Source organism: Stenella coeruleoalba (genome assembly GCF_951394435.1).
Source record: "Stenella coeruleoalba genome assembly, chromosome: 15".
NCBI lineage: Eukaryota > Metazoa > Chordata > Mammalia > Artiodactyla > Delphinidae > Stenella > Stenella coeruleoalba.
The window spans coordinates 82,499,091-82,521,734 of NC_137161.1; the positions used below are offsets into that span (position 1 = coordinate 82,499,091).

General features: G+C 51.8%; 1 protein-coding gene across 3 annotated transcripts; it reads left to right on the forward strand.

Moving 5' to 3' along the window:
• The first annotated feature begins 4,131 nt into the window (after positions 1 to 4,131).
• Positions 4,132 to 21,177, forward strand: TMEM130 (transmembrane protein 130). Of its 3 annotated transcripts, none has more exons than XM_079944477.1 (8): positions 4,132 to 4,646; positions 10,025 to 10,330; positions 11,614 to 11,773; positions 14,996 to 15,162; positions 15,887 to 15,971; positions 17,196 to 17,398; positions 19,373 to 19,485; positions 19,941 to 21,177. In XM_079944477.1, the coding sequence occupies exons 1-8, from the start codon at positions 4,562 to 4,564 to the stop codon at positions 20,127 to 20,129; spliced, it is 1,308 nt and encodes a 435-aa protein (XP_079800603.1). In that variant the 5' UTR covers positions 4,132 to 4,561; the 3' UTR covers positions 20,130 to 21,177. The 3 variants fall into 3 exon arrangements, with proteins under 3 accessions (XP_079800603.1, XP_079800604.1, XP_079800605.1); XM_079944478.1 differs by having other exon boundaries at positions 19,977 to 21,177; XM_079944479.1 differs by lacking the exon at positions 10,025 to 10,330 and having other exon boundaries at positions 19,977 to 21,177.
• Positions 21,178 to 22,644: the final 1,467 nt, after the last annotated feature.

Consider the following 22,644-nt stretch of genomic DNA (forward strand, 5'->3'; position numbering starts at 1 on the left):
AGGTGGCATCATCTCACTATGTGCTCACATGACCTCTCTGTGCTCTCTCAAGAGAGAGCTGGACCAGGAGGCCCTGTCAGGCCTCACCTGCAGACTCTATCTATGAGACTGGTTGAATGATGAGCTGTTCCTGGAAACGCGTGGTAACCATGGTAAATGGACAGAGCATGAAAGTGATAACCTGACCTACCTCCAGCCCCTCCAGGACCTGGCTCCACCTCCTGCCCCTTCCTGACAGTACTTCCCCATTGCTCGCCCCGCACCGCCCCACTGCCACACCATCATCACTAACTCACCAGAATCTTTGTTTTCCCTTCTCAGACAGATATATTTCACACCTGGTAATAAATAGAGCTTGCAATTCCTACAAGATACGTTCAGAGACATGCTCCTTGCTTTTGTTTAATGTTGCCATTCAAGAACAAGCCTCAGCTGAAGCGCTGAGATTGTAAGTGGATATATATAGTGCCACTTATTTCTGCCGCAGGAGAAATATAGTGGGTCAGAACACTCCTTCCCCCATGGAAGAAGTTGCCCACCTGCAAGCAAAATCCTCTTTGCTCCTACCACCGCCAACCCCAAAATTTAGGAGGTCCAAAATTGGGTAAAGTTGAAAAATCTAAGGGCTGGAACCAATGTGCCATCCGAGGTTATTTACTATTGTTGGGGGAGGGGTCGAGAAAAAAAAGCAGCAGTACACAAATCCTTTGATAAGTTTCCGTTTAATTGCATGTGATAAAGACCTACAGTTGGGGGGGCGGGGAGGTTAACATTGGTGAAATTCACATGCTTTCCCATGGCCTTAGCTTCTCCTACGAAAGTACCCATCATGCTGCTATGATTTTTGCCTGTTTTCTTGTCTATCTCCTGAATTAGATGTTGGGGACAGTGTCAACTTCATCTCTATCAGATAAATGAGATGATGCACCTCCTCTGCTTAAAACCCTCCAAAGACTTTTCAACTTATCCTCAATCCCTGGGCCTGTGCACCTCCCAGCCTCATTTTTCATGTTCCAGCCACAATGGCCTTGATGTGCCTCCTGCCCACCTAGGACCTTTGTAGCTAATTCTCCTGTCTGGAATGTTCTTCCCTGAGAGGTACAAAGCTGGCTCCTTGTCATCCTTGATGAGCTCAAATGTCACCTCCTCAGAGAGGCCTTTTTTAAGGCCCAATATAAGAAAACCATTAAAAAAAAAAAAAAGAAAAGAAAACCATTGCCTGCCACCCCCCCCCCACTAGCTCTCATAATACTGGAATTTTCCTTAGAATCAGAAATTATATTTACTCATTTATCATCTTTTTCCCTCCTAGACAGAAAGCTCCTTTTCTTTCTTTTTTTTTTTTAATATTTATTTATTTGGCTGTGCCGGGTCTTAGTTGCAGCACGCTGTATCTTCGTTGCCGCGTGCGGGATCTTTAGTTGCAGCATGCAGGATCTAGTTCCCTGACCAGGGATTGAACCCGGGCCCCCTGCATTGGGAATGCAGAGTCTTAACCACTGGACCACCAGGGCAGTCCCTCTGTCTTTCTTTACCAATGTATTCCTTTTGCCCATTGGGTGTTGTCTTAGTCTGCTCAGGCTGCCATTATAAAGTACCACAGCCTGGGTGGCTTACCCAACAGAAATTTATTTCTCATAGTTCTGGAGACTGGGAAGTTCAAGATCAAGGTGCCACCAAGGTAGGTTTCATTCTGAGGCCTCTCCTCTTGGCTTATAGGTGGCATCATCTCACTATGTGCTCACATGACCTCTCTGTGCTCTCTCAAGAGAGAGATCTCTGGTGTCTGTTCCTCTTCTTATAAGGACACCAGTCCTATTGGATTTGGGCCCCACCCTTATGACCTCATTTAGCCTTAATTACCCCTTTAGAGGTGCTGTCTCCAAATACAGTCACTTTGGGGATTATGCCTTAACATATGGATTTCTCAAGGGACACAATTCAGCCCATAAACAAATGTTTGGAATAATACTGCATGAACCCATAGGCTAGGAACAGCTGGAACACTAAAAAGAATACAGGGAGCCTCAAAATATTCACTCTGGTGGGCATGAGCAGTCTGCACAAGTGGTCTCTGCATGGAGTGGTTCAGGGCATGAGGCCTCAGTCTGACCTTCTGAGAGCCACCAAGAGGCCATCCTCCCTCCCCTGTCCCCTGGTGTGCTGGAGTCCCTGCTTACCTTTGCCTCACCTGTTGGGCTTCTTGGAGGCTGGCCCTAAGGGCTCCACCCCTATGAAGAACCTTTCCCCCGTGATGAATTAACAAATCCTCCCTAGGTCTCTTGTGGGTTTCAACAGGGTGACTGGGTGTCCTGTGGTTGAAAAATTCCAGCAGAAAATCCGGTAAAGCTGAGATCTAGGCCTGGAGCCATGGTAAATTCAACAAAGAGATCACCCTGAACTCCCTTTTGCCTACTTCAAACTACCATAGAATTTAACCCCCAAAGCCTCTCCAGAGCTGATCGGGGGTGACTGTTATCAGCTCAGTGGCCCCCACTTCCCACAGTTACACTTCCAATGCAAGATAATGAGGATTTGTGGTAGGAATATTAACACTAGGGCTGCTGCCCTTCTGTTACCAAAGGGAAATCAATTATACCATTTTGCCAGGGCCAACAGACCGACTAACCTGCTTTAGAAAGATTTTCAGTGACAAGAATGGACATCAAGACAGGTGCTGTGAGAGCCCAGAAGAAGGAAGGTTTCTGGGGGAGGTGATACCTGTGGGGAATTAGACAAAGAAGGGTCACATCAACATCGGCTTCAGGGTGGCCTTGCAGGTGGCTTCTGTGACATAGATGTGACCATCTATGGCTACTGTATAATAATGTAATAATGTAATAATGTTACACATGAAAAATTCAATGTAATAATGTTACACTGTAATATTCAATGAAATAATGTTATACATGAAAAAAACGTAATAAATGTTATTATTCTATTTATGCATTTAGTACATGACAAAAACCACTAACAACCAGACCTTTGAAAAATGTGAAATAGTCAAATATTTGAAACTCAATTTATAATCTTAATATACTATTTTCTTCTCAAGCACAATTTTCTTCTCAATTCCTGATGGACAAGTGAAACTCTCCCAAGTCCTTAAGCAGTTCTAAGGATGGCAGCCAACACTGACTGAGTACTTACTATGTCCAAGCACTCTTCTATGTGTCAAGTCGTTTTATCCTTACCACAGTCTCATGGGGTATTATTATTATTTTAAAGAAAAGTGAACTGAGGCACCAGGAGAGTTACGTGACTTTCTCAAGGTCACATAACTCTCAGAATCCAAAGTCCCCTGGTTCCTAGGCCTGGTATTTGTCCCCACAATGGTGACTGATGCCACCAGGGGGAGTGGCTAGCACTTTTAACTTTCCTAAGGGGACTCACTCAAATCTGTTCTCCCCTCCATCACAGTGAGATGGCAATGGGGCCAGTGGGGCCCATTCTCAGGGGACCCCACAGCTGTCCCAGAAGTTCTTTCACTCCCATGCAGCCCATCCTGCAATTGTGGTCCCATCAGTGCCAGCCAGGTGAGACCAGCCATCCAACACCCCCTCTGGGTGGGCTCCCTTGCCAAGGATAGAGTAGAGGCAGAGCTGGGACCAGGATCCAGGCTGCCGGTGTCCAGTCTTTAAGATCAGCCAGGCCGGCCACCTTCTAGGAGAAAAGACATGCTCTGTTCCGTTATGGCAGATGGACGCGCCTGCTTAGGCCAGGGAGTGTCCAAGGAGCAGCCTGGTCACTCCTTATCTTGGTTGTCTGAGTGTCCCAAGGCCCTCAGTGACAGCGTTGTCACTGTGGGGCCAGGTATGACCACAAACCCCATTTTACGGCAGGTGCAGAGAGGGTAAACTGAGGAATGGCATCAGTCCCAGCGCCTGCACCTGGGCACGTGCACCCAAGCCCTTCCCTCCGGAGGGACACAAGACGTTCCTAGGCCCACCGCCCAGCGCCTTGCACACAGTAGGTGCTACACTCTGCTTGAATGAAGAGCCGCATCTCCAAGTCGTGTGCGTCATGAGGGGAGACGCCACCTGGAGAAAGAGCCCAAAGGGGCCTGCTCTGGGCTTCACACTGGTGCACGCTCCTCTAGGGACGCTGAGTCAGAGCCGGCGGACGCGGGCACAGACGCAGGGAGGGGAGGGGGCGCAGAGTGGAGGAACGGTGACCGGGGAGGGGAGGGGAAGGGAGGGGTCGAGGGGAGAGGAGGGGCGCGGCGAGGGAAGGGACGGAGGGGGAGCAGATTGGAGAAGCGGAGACCGGGGAGGAGAGGGGAGGATCGTGGGGAGAGTGGAGGATCGTGGGGAGAGGCGGCGTGCGGCGGAGTGAGGGAGGGTGCGGGGAGGGGGCGCGGCGCGGCTGACGTGGGTCGGGGTCGGCGCGGCGGGCTGTGGCCGGCGGCGGCGCGCAGAGACACAGCGATCCGAGGCGAGGACGAGCCGGCGCCGCGCCCGTACCTCCCCGCACAGCCCGTGCCGTGCGACCCACGAGCTGCAGCCGCCGCAGCCGAATCGAGCCGCGTGCCCTCCACGCTCCAGCAGCTCCCAGCGCCGCCATGGCCCCGGCCCTCTGGCCGCGCCTCGGCCGCATCCTCTGGCTGGCCTGCCTCCTGCCCTTGGCCCCGGCTAGGGTGGCTGCAGGTAAGGCGCTGCGCGAGCCAGCCGCTCGCCCTCCCCGAGTCGCAGCGCGCCCGGGGCCTCGGGGCGGTTCCGGGCGGGCGGCCTCGCCGGGAGCCGGGGCTGCGGAGGTGGCGCCGTGCGCCCTGCGCGCACCTCCCACCTCCCCGCAGGCCGCGAGCTGCGGAGCGGAGCACGGCCTGCCGGGCGCCGCGCAACCCTCTCCTCTGTCCCTTCTCCCCTCTCCCCTGAAGTCACCGGCACTTGAGGGGGCTCCCCGCGCCCTCGTTCCTGCTGCCATCTCCAGATCGGCCTTGCCCTAGGGACCGCGCGGTGGCCGGCGCATCCATCCCGATGTTTGGAAACCTCGCAGCCGCTGGAGGTGGGGGAGGACGCTGAAGGGAGTCTGGGAATGCTCGGGGTCGGTCTTCTCGCCACAGCCCCCAGGGAGCGCTGCCAGGTTGCCTGCGGAGCAGCGTTTTTGCCTTAAAATGTGGCCTTATCCAGAGAGGCTTTCTACCCTGCTTGTGTTGACTTCGGGGAGTATGCGATTTTAGCGCCCAGGAGGCCGGTCTGCCATTTCCTCTCTGGGAGTGATTTCCAAAATGGACCCGGAGCTGGTTCCGCTGGGTCCTACCCGGTGTCCCCCGGATCGTGCTTCTAACATCCCCACCTCCTCAACGCCCGAAGGCCAACACCCACTTTTCTGCCCCATTTTGGCGACAAGAAAGGACCCAGGGTGGAGAGTTTTAAGGGGACAGTTGGGATGTGGGCAGCTATTGGGTGGGTGTTAAATATTATCCAATATTTTCATGACCCCCCCTACACCTTAAAAGAATGGTAGACAGAAGCAGAGATCTAATGCAAACTTGTGAAATAAAGGCCACAAGGGAAAATAAAAAACCTGCATCTTAAGGATGAATTAAGGGAATTTTGTGGGAATGGGCTTGGTCAGGAGCATCTGCTTGCCCCTGGAAATGGGGTCTCTTGTCCATTAGGTTTACATGTGTCCAGAAATTATCAACGCGGCCTAAATTGCCAAAAAAAAAACGGTGTGGAGGGTTAATTCTTTGGAAGTCGTGTGGTTCCCAGCCTGGCCTATTGCACCCATGATACAGTCCAAATAGCTGGGAATGGGGTTGGGGAAAACTCACAGGAGAAAGAGAGATTCAGAAGCCCTTTCCACCCTTCCCGGGTCTGGGTCAGCCTGCACGACATGCTTCCTACACCAGGGGTTGAAGTCAGAAGTCCGTGTCCTGGACCGTTCATTAATTCCAGGTTGTGTTGTCCAGACTTCAGAGGTACCTTGGGAAGTGTTTTGGGCTGTGTACCTGTGCAGTGAGAAAAGGCTGATGTAGCCCTTTTCTAGACTGTTCTGGGGCCCTACAGGCTGTGTGGTCAGGGAGAATGTGCATGCTGCAGGTGGAAGCCCAGGGAGCCTGCTGGTGGACATTCTTCCACGGGTCAAACTTTGTGGCCGCTGTCACTTCACTTTTTGCTTTGGCCCTTTCAGCTCTGGGTCACTGGGGCACCTGTGTGGTCACTGGGGCACCTGTGGCGCCCCTAAGCCCCTGACTGGGCTGCTCTGTACTCCAAGGCCATGTCATCTGGGCTCCCAAACTTGGAAAGATGGATTTGCATGGGTAGGTAACCAAAGCTGGGCTTGGTTCCTTCAGCCACAGGTGGCAAAGCCTTCCCAGTCCATTTCAGCCTGGATGTTCTGGACGCTTTCTAGGCCCTGAGGACGAGGGGCAGCATCACCCGGGGGCTGTGAAATACCTGCTTTTTAAAAACAAGCCTGAGAAAAGTGCCCTTGGAGCCTCTGGCGTCTGGACAGGTCGGGATGGGGGGCGCTCCCAGGAGCTGGGCCAGTGTCTGCTGCAACATTGGCTGTAGCGACAGCCCCTCCCCACCCCCACCCCATCCCGCCTCCTGGCTGAGCTGGCTGCCCTCCTGATTCTGTTCCCCTGGCAACGGATCTGCGTCGTGCTGACATGCGCCTGTCTTGCTGCAGACGCTGGATGGCCATTAGCATGCAGCTGAATGTCCCTGCCACCTGCCAGCCTCACTGTGGCCCACGCTCCTCTCCTGGAGGGTGTGGGCAGGAGCAAGAGAGGGAAGGGAGGAGATGGCCTCTCCTCTAAGCACCTCTTTCTGCAGCAGCCTGGCCAAAGGCTGCCTCCCAGCCAGAGGGACTCAGCCTAGGGCAATGCAGATTGCTGTGTGGTCCCCGGCAGTAGCATTAGTCCCTGGGGACCTCTGGGGACTCAGGTCCTTCAGTGTAAAATACATACTGTGTTTTCTTGGAGAAACTTACGTGTCTGGAATTCTCTCTTTGGGATTAAGGTGCTGCAGGTCCCCTTTGCAATGCTAGCCCAAATGACTTTATAATCCAAAATACGGCCCCAAGGAAAGGGATTCACAACAGGGAATGTGTAACATGGGTGAGCGGAAAGGCTGGAGCCAGAGTCCCCAGTGGGGGCGGGCAACATCGCCGCAAGGCAAATGGGGTGCAATTGAGGACACACTCGCTCACCTCCCGGTTTTGCTGAGTCCAGCAGGTCTCTCGTGAGCCCCCTAAGAGCAGGGAGCACATCCTGTACTTCTGGGTCCCCCCAGCAGCTGCGGGTTGGGGCTCAGTCCATAGCACTTGGGTGAAGAGTTTCCTGGGGCAGTGCCATGTGGCCTGGTCCCTCTGCCACATCCTTCTCTCCAGGTGCCTCTCCACAGCATAGTGTTGAAACCCTACTATGTGCCAAGCACCTGGCTAGGCTTGGGGGAGATGGGGATGACCCTTGCCCTGCCCTCAAGGAGCTTGCAGTGCAGTGGGGGAGATAAGGAAACCTTTATCCCAACCCAAGATTGTGACAACTGTGTGCTCAGGCTGTTGGGAGAGTGCCGAGGAGGTGAGGTGGGGGGGTGTGAGGGAGGGCTTCCTGGAAGAGGTTATATCCACAGACAGATAGGTGAAGAAGAGCAGTGGGGACAGTGTGTGCAAAGGCCCTGAGGCTAGGAAGGACAGAGCATGTTGGGGGGGAACTGCAGGTGTTAAAGGGTTAAAGCGACACCATGGATGTACTAAAATGTGAATGTGGTCTCCCTCCACCCCGAGGCCGGCCCATGATCAGATTAACTGTGCAGGAAGCTGCTTGTTGGGGTGGCTGAAATTAGGGCAGGACTGGAGGCCAAGGGTCACGTTCAGGATGTATCGGTAATCCATCCGGATGGGGCTGAGTGCTACCTTAAGCAACGCTGGTAGTAATGGAGAGGGAGAATTAGTGGCAGAGGCCCGGGGGTTGATTCTTGGGACAGCTGGTCCTCTGACCCGGCAGAGAATGATAGGTGAAGAGAATGGTAGGTTTGGGAGGGGAGAAATCCAGGGGGTCTAGAGCATCAGTGGCCAACACAATTTTAGATGATGGAGGAGATGATCTATATCTGTGCTATCCGGGAGAGCTGTGGCTGTTGAGCGCTTGAATTGTGGCTCTAGTGCAATGGAGGGACTGGAATTTTAGTATTATACATTGAAGTGATTAACTTTGATTAATTTAAATTTAATTGCATGTGGTTAGTAGCCATTGTATTATTGCTCAGTAGAAATGAAGTCTGTGTTACTGGGTTCCATCAGCATTTAGGAGGTACTGGAAGCCAAGGGAGGGGGTGTATGTTGCCGGGAAGTGGGGTGGGAGGGAGTAAAATGAGCAGAGGGGGGCTTGGGGGCCCTCCTCCCTTCCTTCTGCATCACCTCTTCTGCCCAGGTGTGCACTGTTAGACATTCTCTAACCTCAGGCCCTTCAGAAGTCTCACCTGAAAAAGAAAATTACACATCACAGGAAAATAGTTACTAAGACGTGCAGTAGTGCTATTGACAAGACTGAAGGGTTCTGGGAATTAAGATGTGCCTGCTTGAGGGATTATCATGCAAATAGTGAAGTTCACATTAGTGCCACTGCAGACATCCTTTCTGATGTATTGTCAGGTAGAAATAAAGTAATTCAAAATTGTGTGCAGAGGCTGATTCTGACTACATTTAAAACTTCCGTGCATGAAAAAGAGCTGGAGGACAGCAATATGATAGCAGCTGTTGTCTCTGGGGGGTAGGGTAATAGGACACTTCTAATATTCTTTATGCATATGTATTACTTTTATGATGGAAACAAATCTGATTTTAAAATCTTACCTTCTGAGTATGATGAAATCTGCAGCTATCTAAAGCAGGTGAAGAATGACTTAGGAAAATGCCTATGATACAGAATTGAAAAAACAGCAACAGCAATGGAATATATAATCTCAGAGTAGGCAGCATGTAAAAGAATAGTAGGAAATGACCCAATATAGTAAGTGGTTGTTACTATTTAAAAAAAATTTTTAAATTTTATACCTTTCTCTATTTTCAGATTACAATTAGTCTTACCTTCAATGTGTTGGTCAGATGGGGAGTGTTATTGAAAAGGCCTCTTATTTGGTCTCCATTCCATGTGCTCCAGGCCCTATTCTCTGCTTGCAACCTAGAAAACTAATTCCTGGGTTCCCTGTAAGAGCTGCATCCCCAGTATTTCAGTTCAGGTTCCCCAAGGAGTTGACCCAGCTGGAAACACAGAGCTCCAGCGTTGGCCCCTGCAGGAATCCTGGAGGTTCCCTAGAGCAGTGTAGTCCAGTGGAACTTTCCGTGATAATGAAGATCTGTATCCACAGTGTCCACTGTGGTGACCCTTGGCTACACGTGGCTGGCCCTTGAAATGCGCCAGCGCAACCGAGAAAGTGGGTTTTAAGTTTGTTTCACTTTAATTGACGCTTAAGGAGCCATACGTGGCTACCATATTGGACAGCTCAGCTCTAGAAACTCTCACCTTACAGATTTACAAACTGAGACCAAAGAGAAGGGGGTTTGGCTTGGATCACAGGGGCCCTTCCTCACAAGGCTGGCCTACCACCATCAAGGTATTAGGCCTTATCAGGGTCCAGACTCAGCTTTGTGTTTCCAGCTGGAATTTTGTTTCACATGTAAAGGTTAGTCCAAAAGAGTGGGCGATGGGGGGCATTTCTTGGCATCAGCTGCGGTGGCTCCTCCTGTGACATGCACTGGCCATCATTTTAACGGCTAAGAAGCCGGGCCAGGTCAGCATACACATGCTCTGTAAGCCCCTGCTTGGCTGGCATGAAAAAATAAAACAAACTGGAGACACGGGAAAGGGCGTGGGATTTGGAGTCAGTTGGGCCTGGGTTTGAATCCCAGCTGGGCAATGAACTAATCGCATGACCCTTGGGCGGGTCACTTGACCTGCCTGGGCCTCAATTTCTCCACCTGTAAAAGAGACTCACAGAAGCCGGCCCAGAGGGTGGCGGTGGGTTTCCTGGCCACGCCCCTTCGTGAAACGCGGTCTTCGTTTCTGGGTTCCTAGGCGTGTATGAACTTCACCTCACCCCCGATGGCCCTGCCACCACGGGGGCAGAGGTGACCATCACGGCCAGCCTGGTGGCCGATGACAACGGCAGCCTGGTCCTGCCCGCCAGCACCCGCCTTTACCGCTTCCGCTGGATTCACACCCCGTTGCTGCTCACGGGGAAGACAGATGAGGCTTTCAGCTCCACCATCCGCGTCGTGGGGAACGTGCCCGGGGACTTCCCGGTCTCCGTCTGGGTCACCGCCGCTGACTGCGGGATGTGCCAGCCTGTGGCCAGGAGCGTCCTCGTCCTCCCCATTACAGGTGAGGACCTTTCCTACTTCATTTGTCTTCAGACTCCTGGCTGGTAATCACATAAATGCAGATTAGACCCATGGTTCCTTCGCTGCTGTCAGTTAACAAAGGATCAGAAAACGGTAATACGCACTGCTGGCAGGGTTGTGCTGAAATGGACACTTAAAGTACATATTGCTACTCGGGTGTAAATTAATACCACCTTTTGGAGAGCAGCTGATACATATGTATCAATGGTTATAAATTATTTTAGTCTTTGGCCTCTTCTTTCTCCTTCTCTCTCGCTCTCTCTCCCTCTCTCCTCTCTTTCTCTCTCTCTCCCCCCCTTCTCCTCCCTTCCTTCCTCCCTCCCTCCCTCCCCTCCCTTCTCTCTGTTTCCAAGAAGTCCCTGCTTTCTTGGAGTTTACAGTCTATTAAAGAACTTATCTTCAGGAAATAAACCTCCATTTGGGTAATGGTTTATGCACGAAGATGTTCATCACAGTTTTTATAATAACAGAAGAAAATAGAAACAAGCTAAGTATGCAACCATAAGGGGACTGGCTAAGTATACTGACACAATTTGTATAATGAATAATAATGACCTTTACAAAGAGTTTGTTGTAGCCTGGGGGAGTACTCGCGGTTGTAAAATTTAAAAAATCAAAACAAAATTCTATAACCAATTTGATCAACTGTGTTTAATACGTGTACACCTTAAATATGTACACACGTATACTTTGCAGTTCTTCAAAACATCAACAATGCTTGTGTTTGCGTGATAAGCAGTTTCTTTTCTTTTCATTCCACTTTTCAGCAATTTCCAAATGAGCTTTATTGAGCACACCTCACTTTCTGCTTAAAAAATCAGCTTTTAATTTTTTTTTTTTAGAGGAGGCAGCATGGAATGGTGTTCCTCACCCAGCCCAGCACATGGGGTGTGGACCTGCGGTCAGTAGAACTGCTCATTTTTTCTAGGCTCATCTAATACTTTGAAATATTTCCCAAGAGTTGCTTTCAAAGCCTGTGCATTTCCTTCTTGTCCTGGGCATCTTTTGTGCCAGAAAGTTCAGGGTCTTGGTGAAAGGGGTTCAGGAGCAGAGCTATGCATGTAACACATGAAGTGAGTCTTCACCAGCGTCCACGGAGGGGGCATATGCCTCTGTGTTCGGTGACCTGCAGGGTCCCCTCTTGCCACCACCTGGCTGTGACAGCCAGGAGGTCGGGTGGGGGAGAGGCTGCCCTGCCAACTGGCATGTGGCTCTGCCCTCCTCCACTTCAGTGGACTCACCCTCCCGTGGTCTCTGTCCCAGAGTTCCTCGTGGGGAACCTCGTTGTCACCCAGAACACCTCCCTGCCCTGGCCCAGCTCCTACCTCACCAAGACAGTCCTTAAAGTTTCCTTCCTCCTCCACGACCCCAGCAACTTCTTCAAGACCGCCTCGTTTCTCTACAGCTGGGACTTCGGAGACGGGTATGTCCTTATCCCCCTTGATGCCCCAAAGTCTTGGCTCATGGCTGGTGGCCCTGTCGTCCCAGGCGGGGTGCTCTGTACTCTCCCATCTTCACCTTCTCACTCTCTCTCACTCCAAACATGCCTTGTACACCTGCTCTGTGCCAAGCTCGGGGTCCACAGGGACCAGTGTGAGCCAGTAATGGGACCTGCCTTCACGGTGCCTGCAACCTAGTAGAGGGGTCATTGGTGCCCAAAACAGCCCTTTAAGGCTGGTCAAGGTAGGTATATTTTTCTCTCTTTGACTCTGGAGGGACCTGGCCAGCCAATGACACACGCTGTTATACTCACATGGTAGAATTCAGGTGTTCCAGCTTCATTCTCCTTACACCTCCTCTCCAGACAAGCCAGTTGCGGGAGGCAGGTCGGGAAGTAGGGGCCGGTCAGGCATATCTGGAAATGGGCAAGATCCTGCATGAAGAAAGCTACAGAGCTACTGAGAAGTAGCAAAGATTTGTTTTTTAAATTTGTTTCATTGAAGTATAGTTAATTTACAATGTTGTGTTAATTTCTGCTGTACAGCAAAGTGATTCAGCTATGTACGTATATACATATATATATTCTTTTTTTTTTTTTTTTTCGGTACGCGGGCCTCTCACTGCTGTGGCCTCTCCCGTTGTGGAGCACAGGCTCCGGATGCGCAGGCTCAGCGGCTATGGCTCACGGGCCTAGCCGCTCCGCGGCATGTGGGATCTTCCCGGACCGGGGCACGAACCCGTGTCCTCTGCATCGGCAGGCGGACTCTCAACCACTGTGCCACCAGGGAAGCCCTATATATTCTTCTTCATATTCTTTTCCATTATGGTTTATCACAGGATATTGAATATAGTTCCCTGTGCTATACAGTAGGACCTTGTTGTTTATCCATAATATATATAATAGTTTGCATCTGCTAATCCCAAACTCCCAATCCATCCCTCTCCCACCTGCAGAAGTAGAAAAGATTTGAGTAAATGGGTATGAACACCATGTCCGGGATGGTGAGTCTTAATATTGTAAAGATGTCCGTTTCCCCCCAGTAATTCTTTAAGTTTAATGCAAACCCAATAAAAATCCCAATAAGAATAATTTTTGGAACATGACAAAGATTTTACAGTTCATCTAAATTTTGTGTATAAATACACAGTTTTACACACATGTGCACATACATATATACATATATGTCACATATACACATAATGTATGTACATACATATATACATACATGTATACAAATACACATATACGCTTATATATATATGTATATATATGGTTTTATAACATAAAGAATATTTGTCTCAAACCAGGGCACAGCCTCCATATTTATCAGGGGCATCTATTTTCACGTTAAAGAAAGTTATATTCACTATTTCTTTCTCTTTTGTTTTTTTCTTTGGTTGCGCTGCAGCCTGCAGGATCTTAGTTCCCCGATCAGGGGTCGAACCCAGGCCCTTGGCAGTGAAAGTGCAGAGTCCCAACCACTGGACCACCAGGGAATTCCCTATTCACTATTTCTATTGCAATTGAACATTTTTGACTAGGCAATGAAATAAAATAAGAAAAGTAAATGAAATATAAATGTAAAGGAGGAGACAAAAGTCATTGTACACAGATGACTGTACTGTTTACCTGGAAAACACAAAAGACTCAACTGAAAAATCTTAGAACTAAAAAGATTTTAATAATGTGGCTGGTTACAAAACAAAGATTCTTAGCTTCTCCATATAATGGCAGTCGAAAAAATCTTTCATAATATTTATAAAAATGGACAGAATAAACTTAGCCTAAAATTGTAGGATTTATGTGAATAAAATCATAGATTGTACTGAGAACCTTAAAAAGACTTGAAAAATGATGAGAGAATTTCTCAATACTGTAAGAAGAAAGAGAAATGATCAGAAAAGCAGAATGATGATGAATGGTGATGGGGAAAGGGGCTAGAAATACATACATAAACGTATTTAGAAAGCTACAAATAATTTTCAGCAAGAAAAGGCAGCTCAATGGAACAGAATAGAAAAAGCAGAAAAAAACCCTAAGTTTATATACACATATAGTGTATGATAACAATGTTATTTCCAGCCAGTGAATAAGGATAGATTGTTTGATAAATGATACTAGGGTAGCTGGTTAACTGTTTGGGAGAAAAATAATCTAATCCCTAACAAAAGCTATTCCAGATAGATTTAAAATAGTAAACATAATGAACCAGGACTAGATTGGGATGTAGATCATCCCCTGAGATTGGATAGTTTGGCAGTGGGGAAGGCATTTCTGTAAATAAAAGGCAGAAACTAGAATGGAAAAAATGCTAAATTGGGCATCATCAGATTTAAAATTTCAAATGGAAGAAGTAAATCAAACCAAAGGATAAAGGTTAAACTGGGAGAAAATATTTGGAAGATAAGTAATAGGTAAAGGTTTGATAAACTTCATATATAAAGAGCATCAACAAATCAACAAAAATATTTTATTGTTACTAGAATTCCTTTTTTTTTTTTTGCGGTACGTGGGCCTCTCACCACCGTGGCCTCTCCCGCTGCGGAGCACAGGCTCCGGACGCGCAGGCCCAGCGGCCATGGCTCACGGGCCCAGCCGCTCCGCGGCATGTTGGATCCTCCCGGACTGGGGCACGAACCCACGTTCCCTGCATCGGCAGGCGGACTCCCAACGGCTGTGCCACCAGGGAAGCCCTAGAATTCCTTTTGAAGTGATTCAGGTAATTGTAGGGAAAAAGCATGATGTTACACACTTAATATGTTATATCATAACCTGTGATGGAGGTATGACTCTTCCTGTTTTTCAGATGAGAAAAGTAAGGCTTAGAGTTATGTAAATAGGAAATCTGGAGCTGAGATTTAAAGCCAGATGTGTCTTAACTCCAGAGTTCATACTTCTCCCCTCCCCAGATTGTCCTTGTCTAACACACAGCCTTTCCCAGTTTCCTGGCTCGGGGTGCAGAGCACTTCCTGGCAGGTGACAGGCACCTGTTGCTAGGAGTTCTCCTACCTGTAACTTACAAATACAAAGACAACCAGCAGCCACTCTACCAGGTACAGCTGACCTCATGCCCTGGCTGGCTCTGGAGACTGATGCTGGGATGCTGTTTTTGCCTGCAAGGTGTTGGTCTGAATGTGTCACTGTACAACCACTCTAAGAGGGCACGTGAGTCACTTCTGTCATCTCCTCCCTGTCACCTTATAGCACCCAGATGGTGACCAAAGACGCTACAGTCTATTATAACTATTCCATCGTTGGATCCTTCACTGTGAAGGTCAAGGTTGTGGCGGAGTGGGAGCAGGTAACACCGGACGTCGGGAAGGGCGTTCTGCAGAAGACGGGCGACTTCTCCGCCTCGCTGAAGCTGCAGGGTGAGTCTCTGGGGGTTGGTGTGGGTTGAGCATTTGGCCCATCAGGGAGCCCTGGGTACCACTCCTTCCAGGGCTGGGTCACTTGCAGATCAGGGTGGCTCCAGCTGGGCACTGGGCTGAGCTCGGATGCACAGCCTCTCTTCTGTTCCCCTGGCAGCCCTCTGAGTGGGTCTGTCATTCCCCGCTTCCAAGAGGGCACTGCAGGCCATGCAGGAGGTCAGGTGGCCACCAGGTGGCAGAGCCCAGACACTGCTGTGATACTCCTCGTTCCCGGCTACATCTGCCTCCCGTCAAGGACCGTCCTGTCGGGGCTGGGACAGCTTCAGTCGGCTGCACAGGGAGGGAACAGCCAGACCTGGCTTTGGCAAGAGGGGGTGCTGGGGCAGCTGCAGCAGATTTCTTGGTCGTGCTAATGGGGTGCTGCTTCCCCCACCCCACACACGGAACAGATGATGCGAGGAGGCGGTGGTACCCTAAGTCAGCCCCAGGTCCTGCTCACCAGGGCCCTGCTTGCTTCCTCCGGCTCCCGCACTCTAAGCTGGCTCCAGCACCTGCTGCTGACAGGGAGGCAGGACCCGGGTATGCCCCGGATGTGACCTGTGACCTGCCCTTGGGGAGGGCCAGGAGGAGGACGGGGTGACGGTCACACAGCCTCGGGACTCCACGAGCCCTGATACAGCTGTCGTCAGCCACCAGATATAATGAGGTCTTCTCTGCCTTTCAGAAACCCTTCGAGGCATCCAGGTCTTGGGGCCTACCCTAATTCAGACCTTCCAAAAGATGATAGTGACCTTGAACTTCCTGGGGAGGTGAGTGAAGCCCAGAGCACACTGCACATGACCCGTGGTCCTGCCCGCACTCCCCTTCCGAGGCTCCTGACCTTTTGCTCCATCCCTGAGGGGACCCAAGTTAAGGAGCCCATGGAGGGATGATGCCACCCTTGACTGTGCCACGGGAGAGTCACAGGCATGGCTCCATTCTCAGGGTCCAGAGGAGGGAGGAGTGGGCTTTGGGGCTGTCGGCAACATGGGCATCAAGGCAGAGGCAGGTGAGCGACCACTCCTGTGAAAAGACCCGTGTGTGACTTGGGCCTGCTTTCCAGCCCCCTGGAAAGCAGGCCATCTTGGGTAGGACCTAGCTCAGCTCCTGCCACGAACACCATCAAGCTGAGTTTGTAGTAAGTGACGAGATGAGGAGATGCTGGGTGTGTTCTCCCCACAAGGGAGCCCCTCTCTGGGGCCACTGGGATGGACGGGGCTGCAGAAAAATAGTGGTCAGGGCCCAGCCCTCCAAGGACTCTAGTGGGGAAGACCAACCCCACCCAATCCCCCGACAAGGGGACACGTCAGGGGGAAATGAGGCTAGACTGGGAGTGGGCAAAGTAGCCAAGGAAGGAGGAAGACAAGCCAAGGGGCTGGAGGTGGCTCCTGACGCTTTCAGGGGGCTTTGGAGATAAGAGCTCAGTACTTAGAGAGCAGAGGGGGAAACTACTTGTGCTTGGTAGACCTGATCGTTGAAGTGGCATGAGTGTGTGTTTTACTCTGGTCTAGGTCGTGTGAGATAGGAATGCTCACTTGGAATTCTTTTTACGGACCTGCATTTTCCAGATTCTGAGCCTGTGCTGTGGCAGGTGGATAGTTTGGAATGCCCTCACCCCTTCAAACCTGTCAAAAGCCGACTTATCCTTTTAGGGCCTACTCAAATGCCACCTCCTCCAGGAAGCCTTCCCTGACTTCCTCATTAAGAACACGTTCCTCCGTCCCCTGTGCTTCCACAGTGCACCAAGTGCGTCACTGGGGCACTCATTCTGCCTCCTTCAGCAGTCTGTGTATGTCCCTGTTTGCCTCACTGACCCCCTCAGAGTCCCGAGCCATCTTTTATGTACCGTTTTGTTCCCTGGAGGCCAGGGAAGCTGGGTGTTCTGTCCTGGAAAGGACACTGAAGTTCATGACTGCCTGGGCTTTCCTGGACTTAGTGTATGCTCACACTCCTTGCTGAGCCATTGCTAAAAAAATGCCCCCATTTCCCTGCAGCCCCCCTCTGAACGTGTGCTGGCGTCTTAAGCCCGAGTGCCTCCCGCTGGGGGAAGGGGAATGCCACCCTGTGTCAGTGGGCAGCACGGCTTACAACCTGACCCACATCTTCAGGGATCCTGGGGACTACTGCTTCAGCATCCAGGCCGAGAACATTATCAGCAAGACGCATCAGTACCACAAGATCCAGGTCTGGCCCTCCAGTAAGTGACACTTCGCCTCTGCTCTTACAGAGGCAGCAAAAACCAGTCAACCTGCCACCACCGCCAGTGTGCTGCCACCAGCCAGCTCCAGCAACAGCCATCAACATCAGTCCCAACAACACAAGCATCATCAATAACCCTACGGTCCCCAACCAGCGCCACTGACTGACCACCCACAGCACTAGAAACTCTGTAGTGCCACCAACAACTGCTCTAGCCCCCACCACCAGAACCCCTCAGTGCCACCGCCACCACCCTCCACACCAGCACCACTAGCAGGAACGACAGACAGCTCAGCTACTGCCGGCCAACTTGCCCAGCGCCACTGCCACCATCACCACATGCTACAGACAGTTCTTCTAGCATCTTCAATAGCCAGAGACGGCGCTGCCGTCGCGACCACCCTTACCACCATCAGCACTGCCGTTAACACCCCTGCCACCAGCCCCTGCACCGACCATTTGGACCAACACCATCCATCCCGTGCTACCCCAGCATCATCCCAACTTCAGCTCTCCTGTTGCCACCACCACTGACAGTGGTCAGTGTCTCTCCATACGTTAACCACTGCCACACTGGTCCCCAACACGAACCCTCCCTCCTTCACTGCTATCACCGCCACCCCATCACCTCCATCTCGGCGCTGTTGCCGCCACTAAAACAGGCATCTCCAACGGTGACGGTGCTGGACTCACAGGGCTGTTGTGAGTCTCCCAGGGAGGGTAGGCAGCTCAGAAAGTGTGCAGTACGGTCTCTCTCGTTCATAAGGGTGCCCAACCATCGCCCCTGGAATACCCTTTCCCAAACACATCTTGAGGTTCCGCCACTGGCTTACAGCCACAGGATTGGCTGATGACAGCATCAGGTCCTACCCTTCATTTCCGGGGGTGGGGGGGCCTGTTCTGTGACCCCAGAAAAGAACTTTCTTATGTAGAGGAGAAAGTAGGATCCCAGAACCCTAGGGATGGTCTTTCAGATGCCCAGCCAGGTTCCATGCCATACAGAACAAAAGGGGACACCCCGCCAGCTGCACTCATCCCCGAGGTTGGCCCTGTAAGTGCACCAGATGCTGTCACTGCCCCCTCCAGTCTTTCCTGTCCCTCTGAGACCCTGAGCAGACACCACTCTCCGCTCCTGGCCCCAGCTGATGTTGTGGGCCAGGCAGACTCTGTGACCTGTTGGCATCATCGGCGGCCTTGGGCCCCACCTCCCCCAACATCTCCTGGGCACTGGGTGTCTGGGATCCCTCTGAATTCTGCAGAGAACGACAGCACTACAGGTAATCAATGCCGCCTTTTCTTGGGAGACAGATCCTCATGGCGTATGGCAGTGGCTCTACCAGGAGGAGGGTGGGGGAGTAGAGAGAAGGAACCCACACTTGCTGATCGCCTGCCCTGCACCTGCCTCACCTGGTTGCATTCCCGTGGCAGCCTTGTGGGTCAGTATTGCCATCAGGTCACTGGTCAGAACCAGGATTCGAACCCAAGACCCCCTGGGCTCTTCCTGCTCTGCCATGCTGCTTCTTGGTAACAGGATAAGGGAGTGAGCCCAGAGCTGCCAGAGGTCTCAGGGCTGTTCGGGTGTCCTCACAGCTTGGCTTCCCTTCCCCAGTGCAAGTCACCCAAGAGAGACCAAGGAGGAAGCTGCTAGGTCTTTCATGGCGTAGGCTCGGAAGTTGTACGTCATCACTCTGTCTCATGCTGCTCATTGGGAGCAGTCCACGCTCTGGTGGGAAATTTAGTTGCACCCCTTGAAAGTCACTCTCAAGTAAAACTTGAAAACCCTCACATACCCCAGCTTGGTTTTTGTGAAATCCTGGATTTGCCTGTTGGGGTTGCCTAGTTGGGATGCATGAACACAAGGAGGAGAAAAGCTCTGGTGGGCTGTGTTCTCTCCCCTGTGTCATCTCCTCCTGAAGGCTAGTATTCAGCACCAACTACCCAGGCTCGTGACTTTAGCCTGTCTCACTCCCAGGCATCCAGCCTGCTGTCTTCGCTTTCCCGTGTGCCACACTCATCACCATGATGCTGGCCTTCATCATGTACATGACCCTGCGGAACGCCGCTCATCAGAAGGACATGGTGGAGGTGGGTGCTTGGTGGGGTGGGGGCTGGACTCCTGGGTCCTGACAGGAGAGGATATGCGGAGAGGGCAGGGGGGGCTAGACCAGGGAGCCTGGAGGTGGTCTGGATGTCAGAGCAAGGCCCTGAGGCTGGGGGTAATGTGCCCAAGATGGGGCCCGATGGATGATTTAGCTGCTTGCCAATGTGACTTACCTCCTTCTATGCTAGCCCTTTGCTTGGCAGCCGTGCCCATGAGCTGGTAAGGGAGAGGGCAACCAAAAGCAGGAAAGACCCACAGAGCAGAAAAGCCAAAGGCACAGGGAAGCGCTGCGTGGCTCCAGAAAGGTGTTTCTGTGCACGCTGCCAGCAGGCAGCTGAGCTCCAGGCCACCTAGCCAGGCAGCTGAGCTCCTAAGGCCACCTAATGGGACTCCCAGCGGGCGGGCGGGTGATTGACCAGTGGGGTTTTGTTCACCATAGGTGGCTGATTTTGACTTTTCCCCCATGTCTGACAAGAACCCGGAGCCGCCCACTGGGGTCAGGTGCTGCTGCCAGATGTGCTGTGGGCCCTTCCTGCTGGAGACGCCATCCGAGTACCTGGAAGTTGTCCGCGAGAACCACGGGCTGCTGCCGCCCCTCTACAAGTCTGTCAAAACTTACACGGTGTGAGCGCCCCCCGCCCCCGACCCGGTTTCAGCGTTAACTGACTGCTGACTGGGAGTTTCGGGCAGGGCGGGGCAGGGTGGTGCACGCTGCCCAGCAGGAGGGGTTCATGCGTGCAGGGCTGTCCACCCTGGACGGCCGTCCATTTTTACAGTCCAGCTGCCTCCACAAGCCCCCCTCCATCACACCCGCTAGCCATCCATCCATCCATCCACCTATACAGTTGTAAGCCCCTCTCAGTCAGTCCCACTCTTTGGCTTTGAAGAGGCCTCAAGTGGGGCTGCAACACCAGACGTGGTCCTTGTTCTCTCCTAAGTGTGCCTGGCTACTCCTCGTCCATTCCTCCCCTATTGGCACATTTGCTGTCTATCTTGGGTTCACAGTCCCCTCCCCCAGGCAGCCCTGCCCAGGTCAGAGAGCTGGAAGGAAGGTCACAAATGGATAATTTAAGGCTGCATCACAAAAGGTCATACATACAGAGACAAGCGTGCACACGCCACACAGACATTTCAGATGATTTCCTCTGTATCAGTTAGGTGGTTGCTGGGATGTACCCTGAATCAGCACTAAAATGAAATCTGACCTTTCCCACGTGGCCCTGACAGCTCCTGGGCCTTGCTCCTCCCTTTGTGTGCTGTCCCTGTGGCTACTGGGTCCCTTTCTAAGGACACCCTGTTCCCTCTCTGCTTGCTGGGGGTTGGGTGGGGGCAGGGCTAATGCTTTGTGAGTGCAAAGTGCTTTATAAATAGCACCTTCTTTTATTGAGTCCGTGTTAAACTTTCATTGAGGAAAAGGCTTTGCAGCCAAAAAAGAGTCAAGCCACGGGGACTTGGGTACCCGGAGGGGGAGGGGACAGTGTTCTTGCCCCCCCAGCTGCTCCCAGGGTGGCCTTGAGAAGGAAGAGGCAGGACTGGATGGAACCCGGGGCGGGGGACCAGCCCACTCCTGTTTTTTTGTTGGCCCAGCAGCCTGGGGGAGGCAGAGGATGTGCAGAGAGTGTGTTATGGGTGCAGAGGGAGACCACGATTAGGCCCCTATCGAACTGTGCAGGATTAGGGAGCAACCTGGGCCTGCCTGGGGAGGGGAGGCAGGGCCGTGGGGGCTGAGCTTCGTTGCTGTCATCGTTTGCTCTCAGACTTTGTGCTGAAAACAGCGTTCCCACTGTCGTGCAGCTCCTACTCATGAAATACTGCCATTATTGCCGAATAAAGCTTGTGTGCTCTGAGTATAGCCAAGCATATGCCAGGTGGCCCGAGCCTCTTTCTTTTCCGTGCGTGGATGTTTGGGCCTTGCAAGCAGCAAGAGCATTTCTTGGATGAAGCGGGACGTCCCGTCGTGTTCTCTGGCAAGTGCCCTGGATGGAGCCGCTGGCTACGACCTCAGGCCTGGGTCAGTGGTTTGGGTCAGTGGTTCTCAAACTGCCTCTTAGGCTGCATCATAGACAATCTGGCTCCTGAGGGCACCCCAGGTGACTCCAATGTGCAGCCACGTCTGAGACTCTGGGGTGGACTCCTGATCAGAGGGGGATGTAGGGCACACCTGGGAACTTGGAAATGCAGATCCCTGGGCCCCATGCCACACGTGAATCAGCTCCCGGGGAGGGGGCAGCCCTGGTGCATCAAGTGTGAGAACCTCCCATCTCCAGCAGGGCTTCTTGAACTTGGATGTGATGAGAGTCACTGGAGGTCTTGTTAAATGACATACCTTCACGCAGGGTGTCTGGAATGGGCCCTGGGATTCTGCATTTCTAACAAGATTCCAGATGCTACTGCTGCTGCCGGTCCCAGGACCTCACTTCGACTTGCAAGGCTCTGAGTCTACACCCTTCCTGAGCTCTTTTTCTTCTATAAGTGGTTCAGGATTTTTTCTTAATTGCCTCTGCTCTCCTGTCGCCCCCACCACCCAGCACCCAGCGGGTGTGCCCCAAGATTTGAGGAGCTGGACATAGGTGTGAATAGACGCTGGCCCCACCCCTGCTGTGCCACCCTGGAGGCCCCACTTTCAACGAGCAAAGTCATTTAGGGAACTTTCTTGGACTTCAGCATCGCTGGCATGTGGGGTGGACACTGCCACACACACCTTTCCTCTGGCCTCCCACCCAGGGGTCAGCTATGTCATGGTTCAGGGCGGGAAGGAACCTGGGTATAGCAGGGCACCCTCATGCCCTGGATAACTGGTTAGAGGATCAAATGAAACCTTGAGTTACTTTAAAGTATTCTTAATAGACAAAGACAGAAAACATTTTAGAACCACTTCCTGCTGGCAGAAGACACAGCTCCCCATCTCCGCATGCCTTCAAGAGAACCAGGATAAAAAAATCTCAACTCACCCAGAAGAATTTAAAGTGGAGTTTCATGCTGTAAAGGCAGCTACATCTCTGCAAAAATGGGGGTAATCAGGTGTTTGTCTCACAGAAGTTAAAAAAAATTAAAAAAAACAACAACAAATTGTCAGCCACATTTAAGAGGTTGGGTAGAAAGAACCCTTGGGATAAAAAACCCCCCCAAAAACCTGAGAGCTG

What these genes read in the sequence shown, in the direction of transcription:
- TMEM130 (XM_079944477.1), top strand. Translation starts at nt 4,562, where the DNA reads ATGGCCCCGGCCCTCTGGCCGCGCCTCGGCCGCATCCTCTGGCTGGCC. An exon ending in CCTCGTCCTCCCCATTACAG is followed by an intron (nt 10,331 to 11,613) that starts GTGAGGACCTTT and finishes TCTCTGTCCCAG; the next exon opens with AGTTCCTCGTGGGGAACCTC. An exon ending in AGCTGGGACTTCGGAGACGG is followed by an intron (nt 11,774 to 14,995) that starts GTATGTCCTTAT and finishes GTCACCTTATAG; the next exon opens with CACCCAGATGGTGACCAAAG.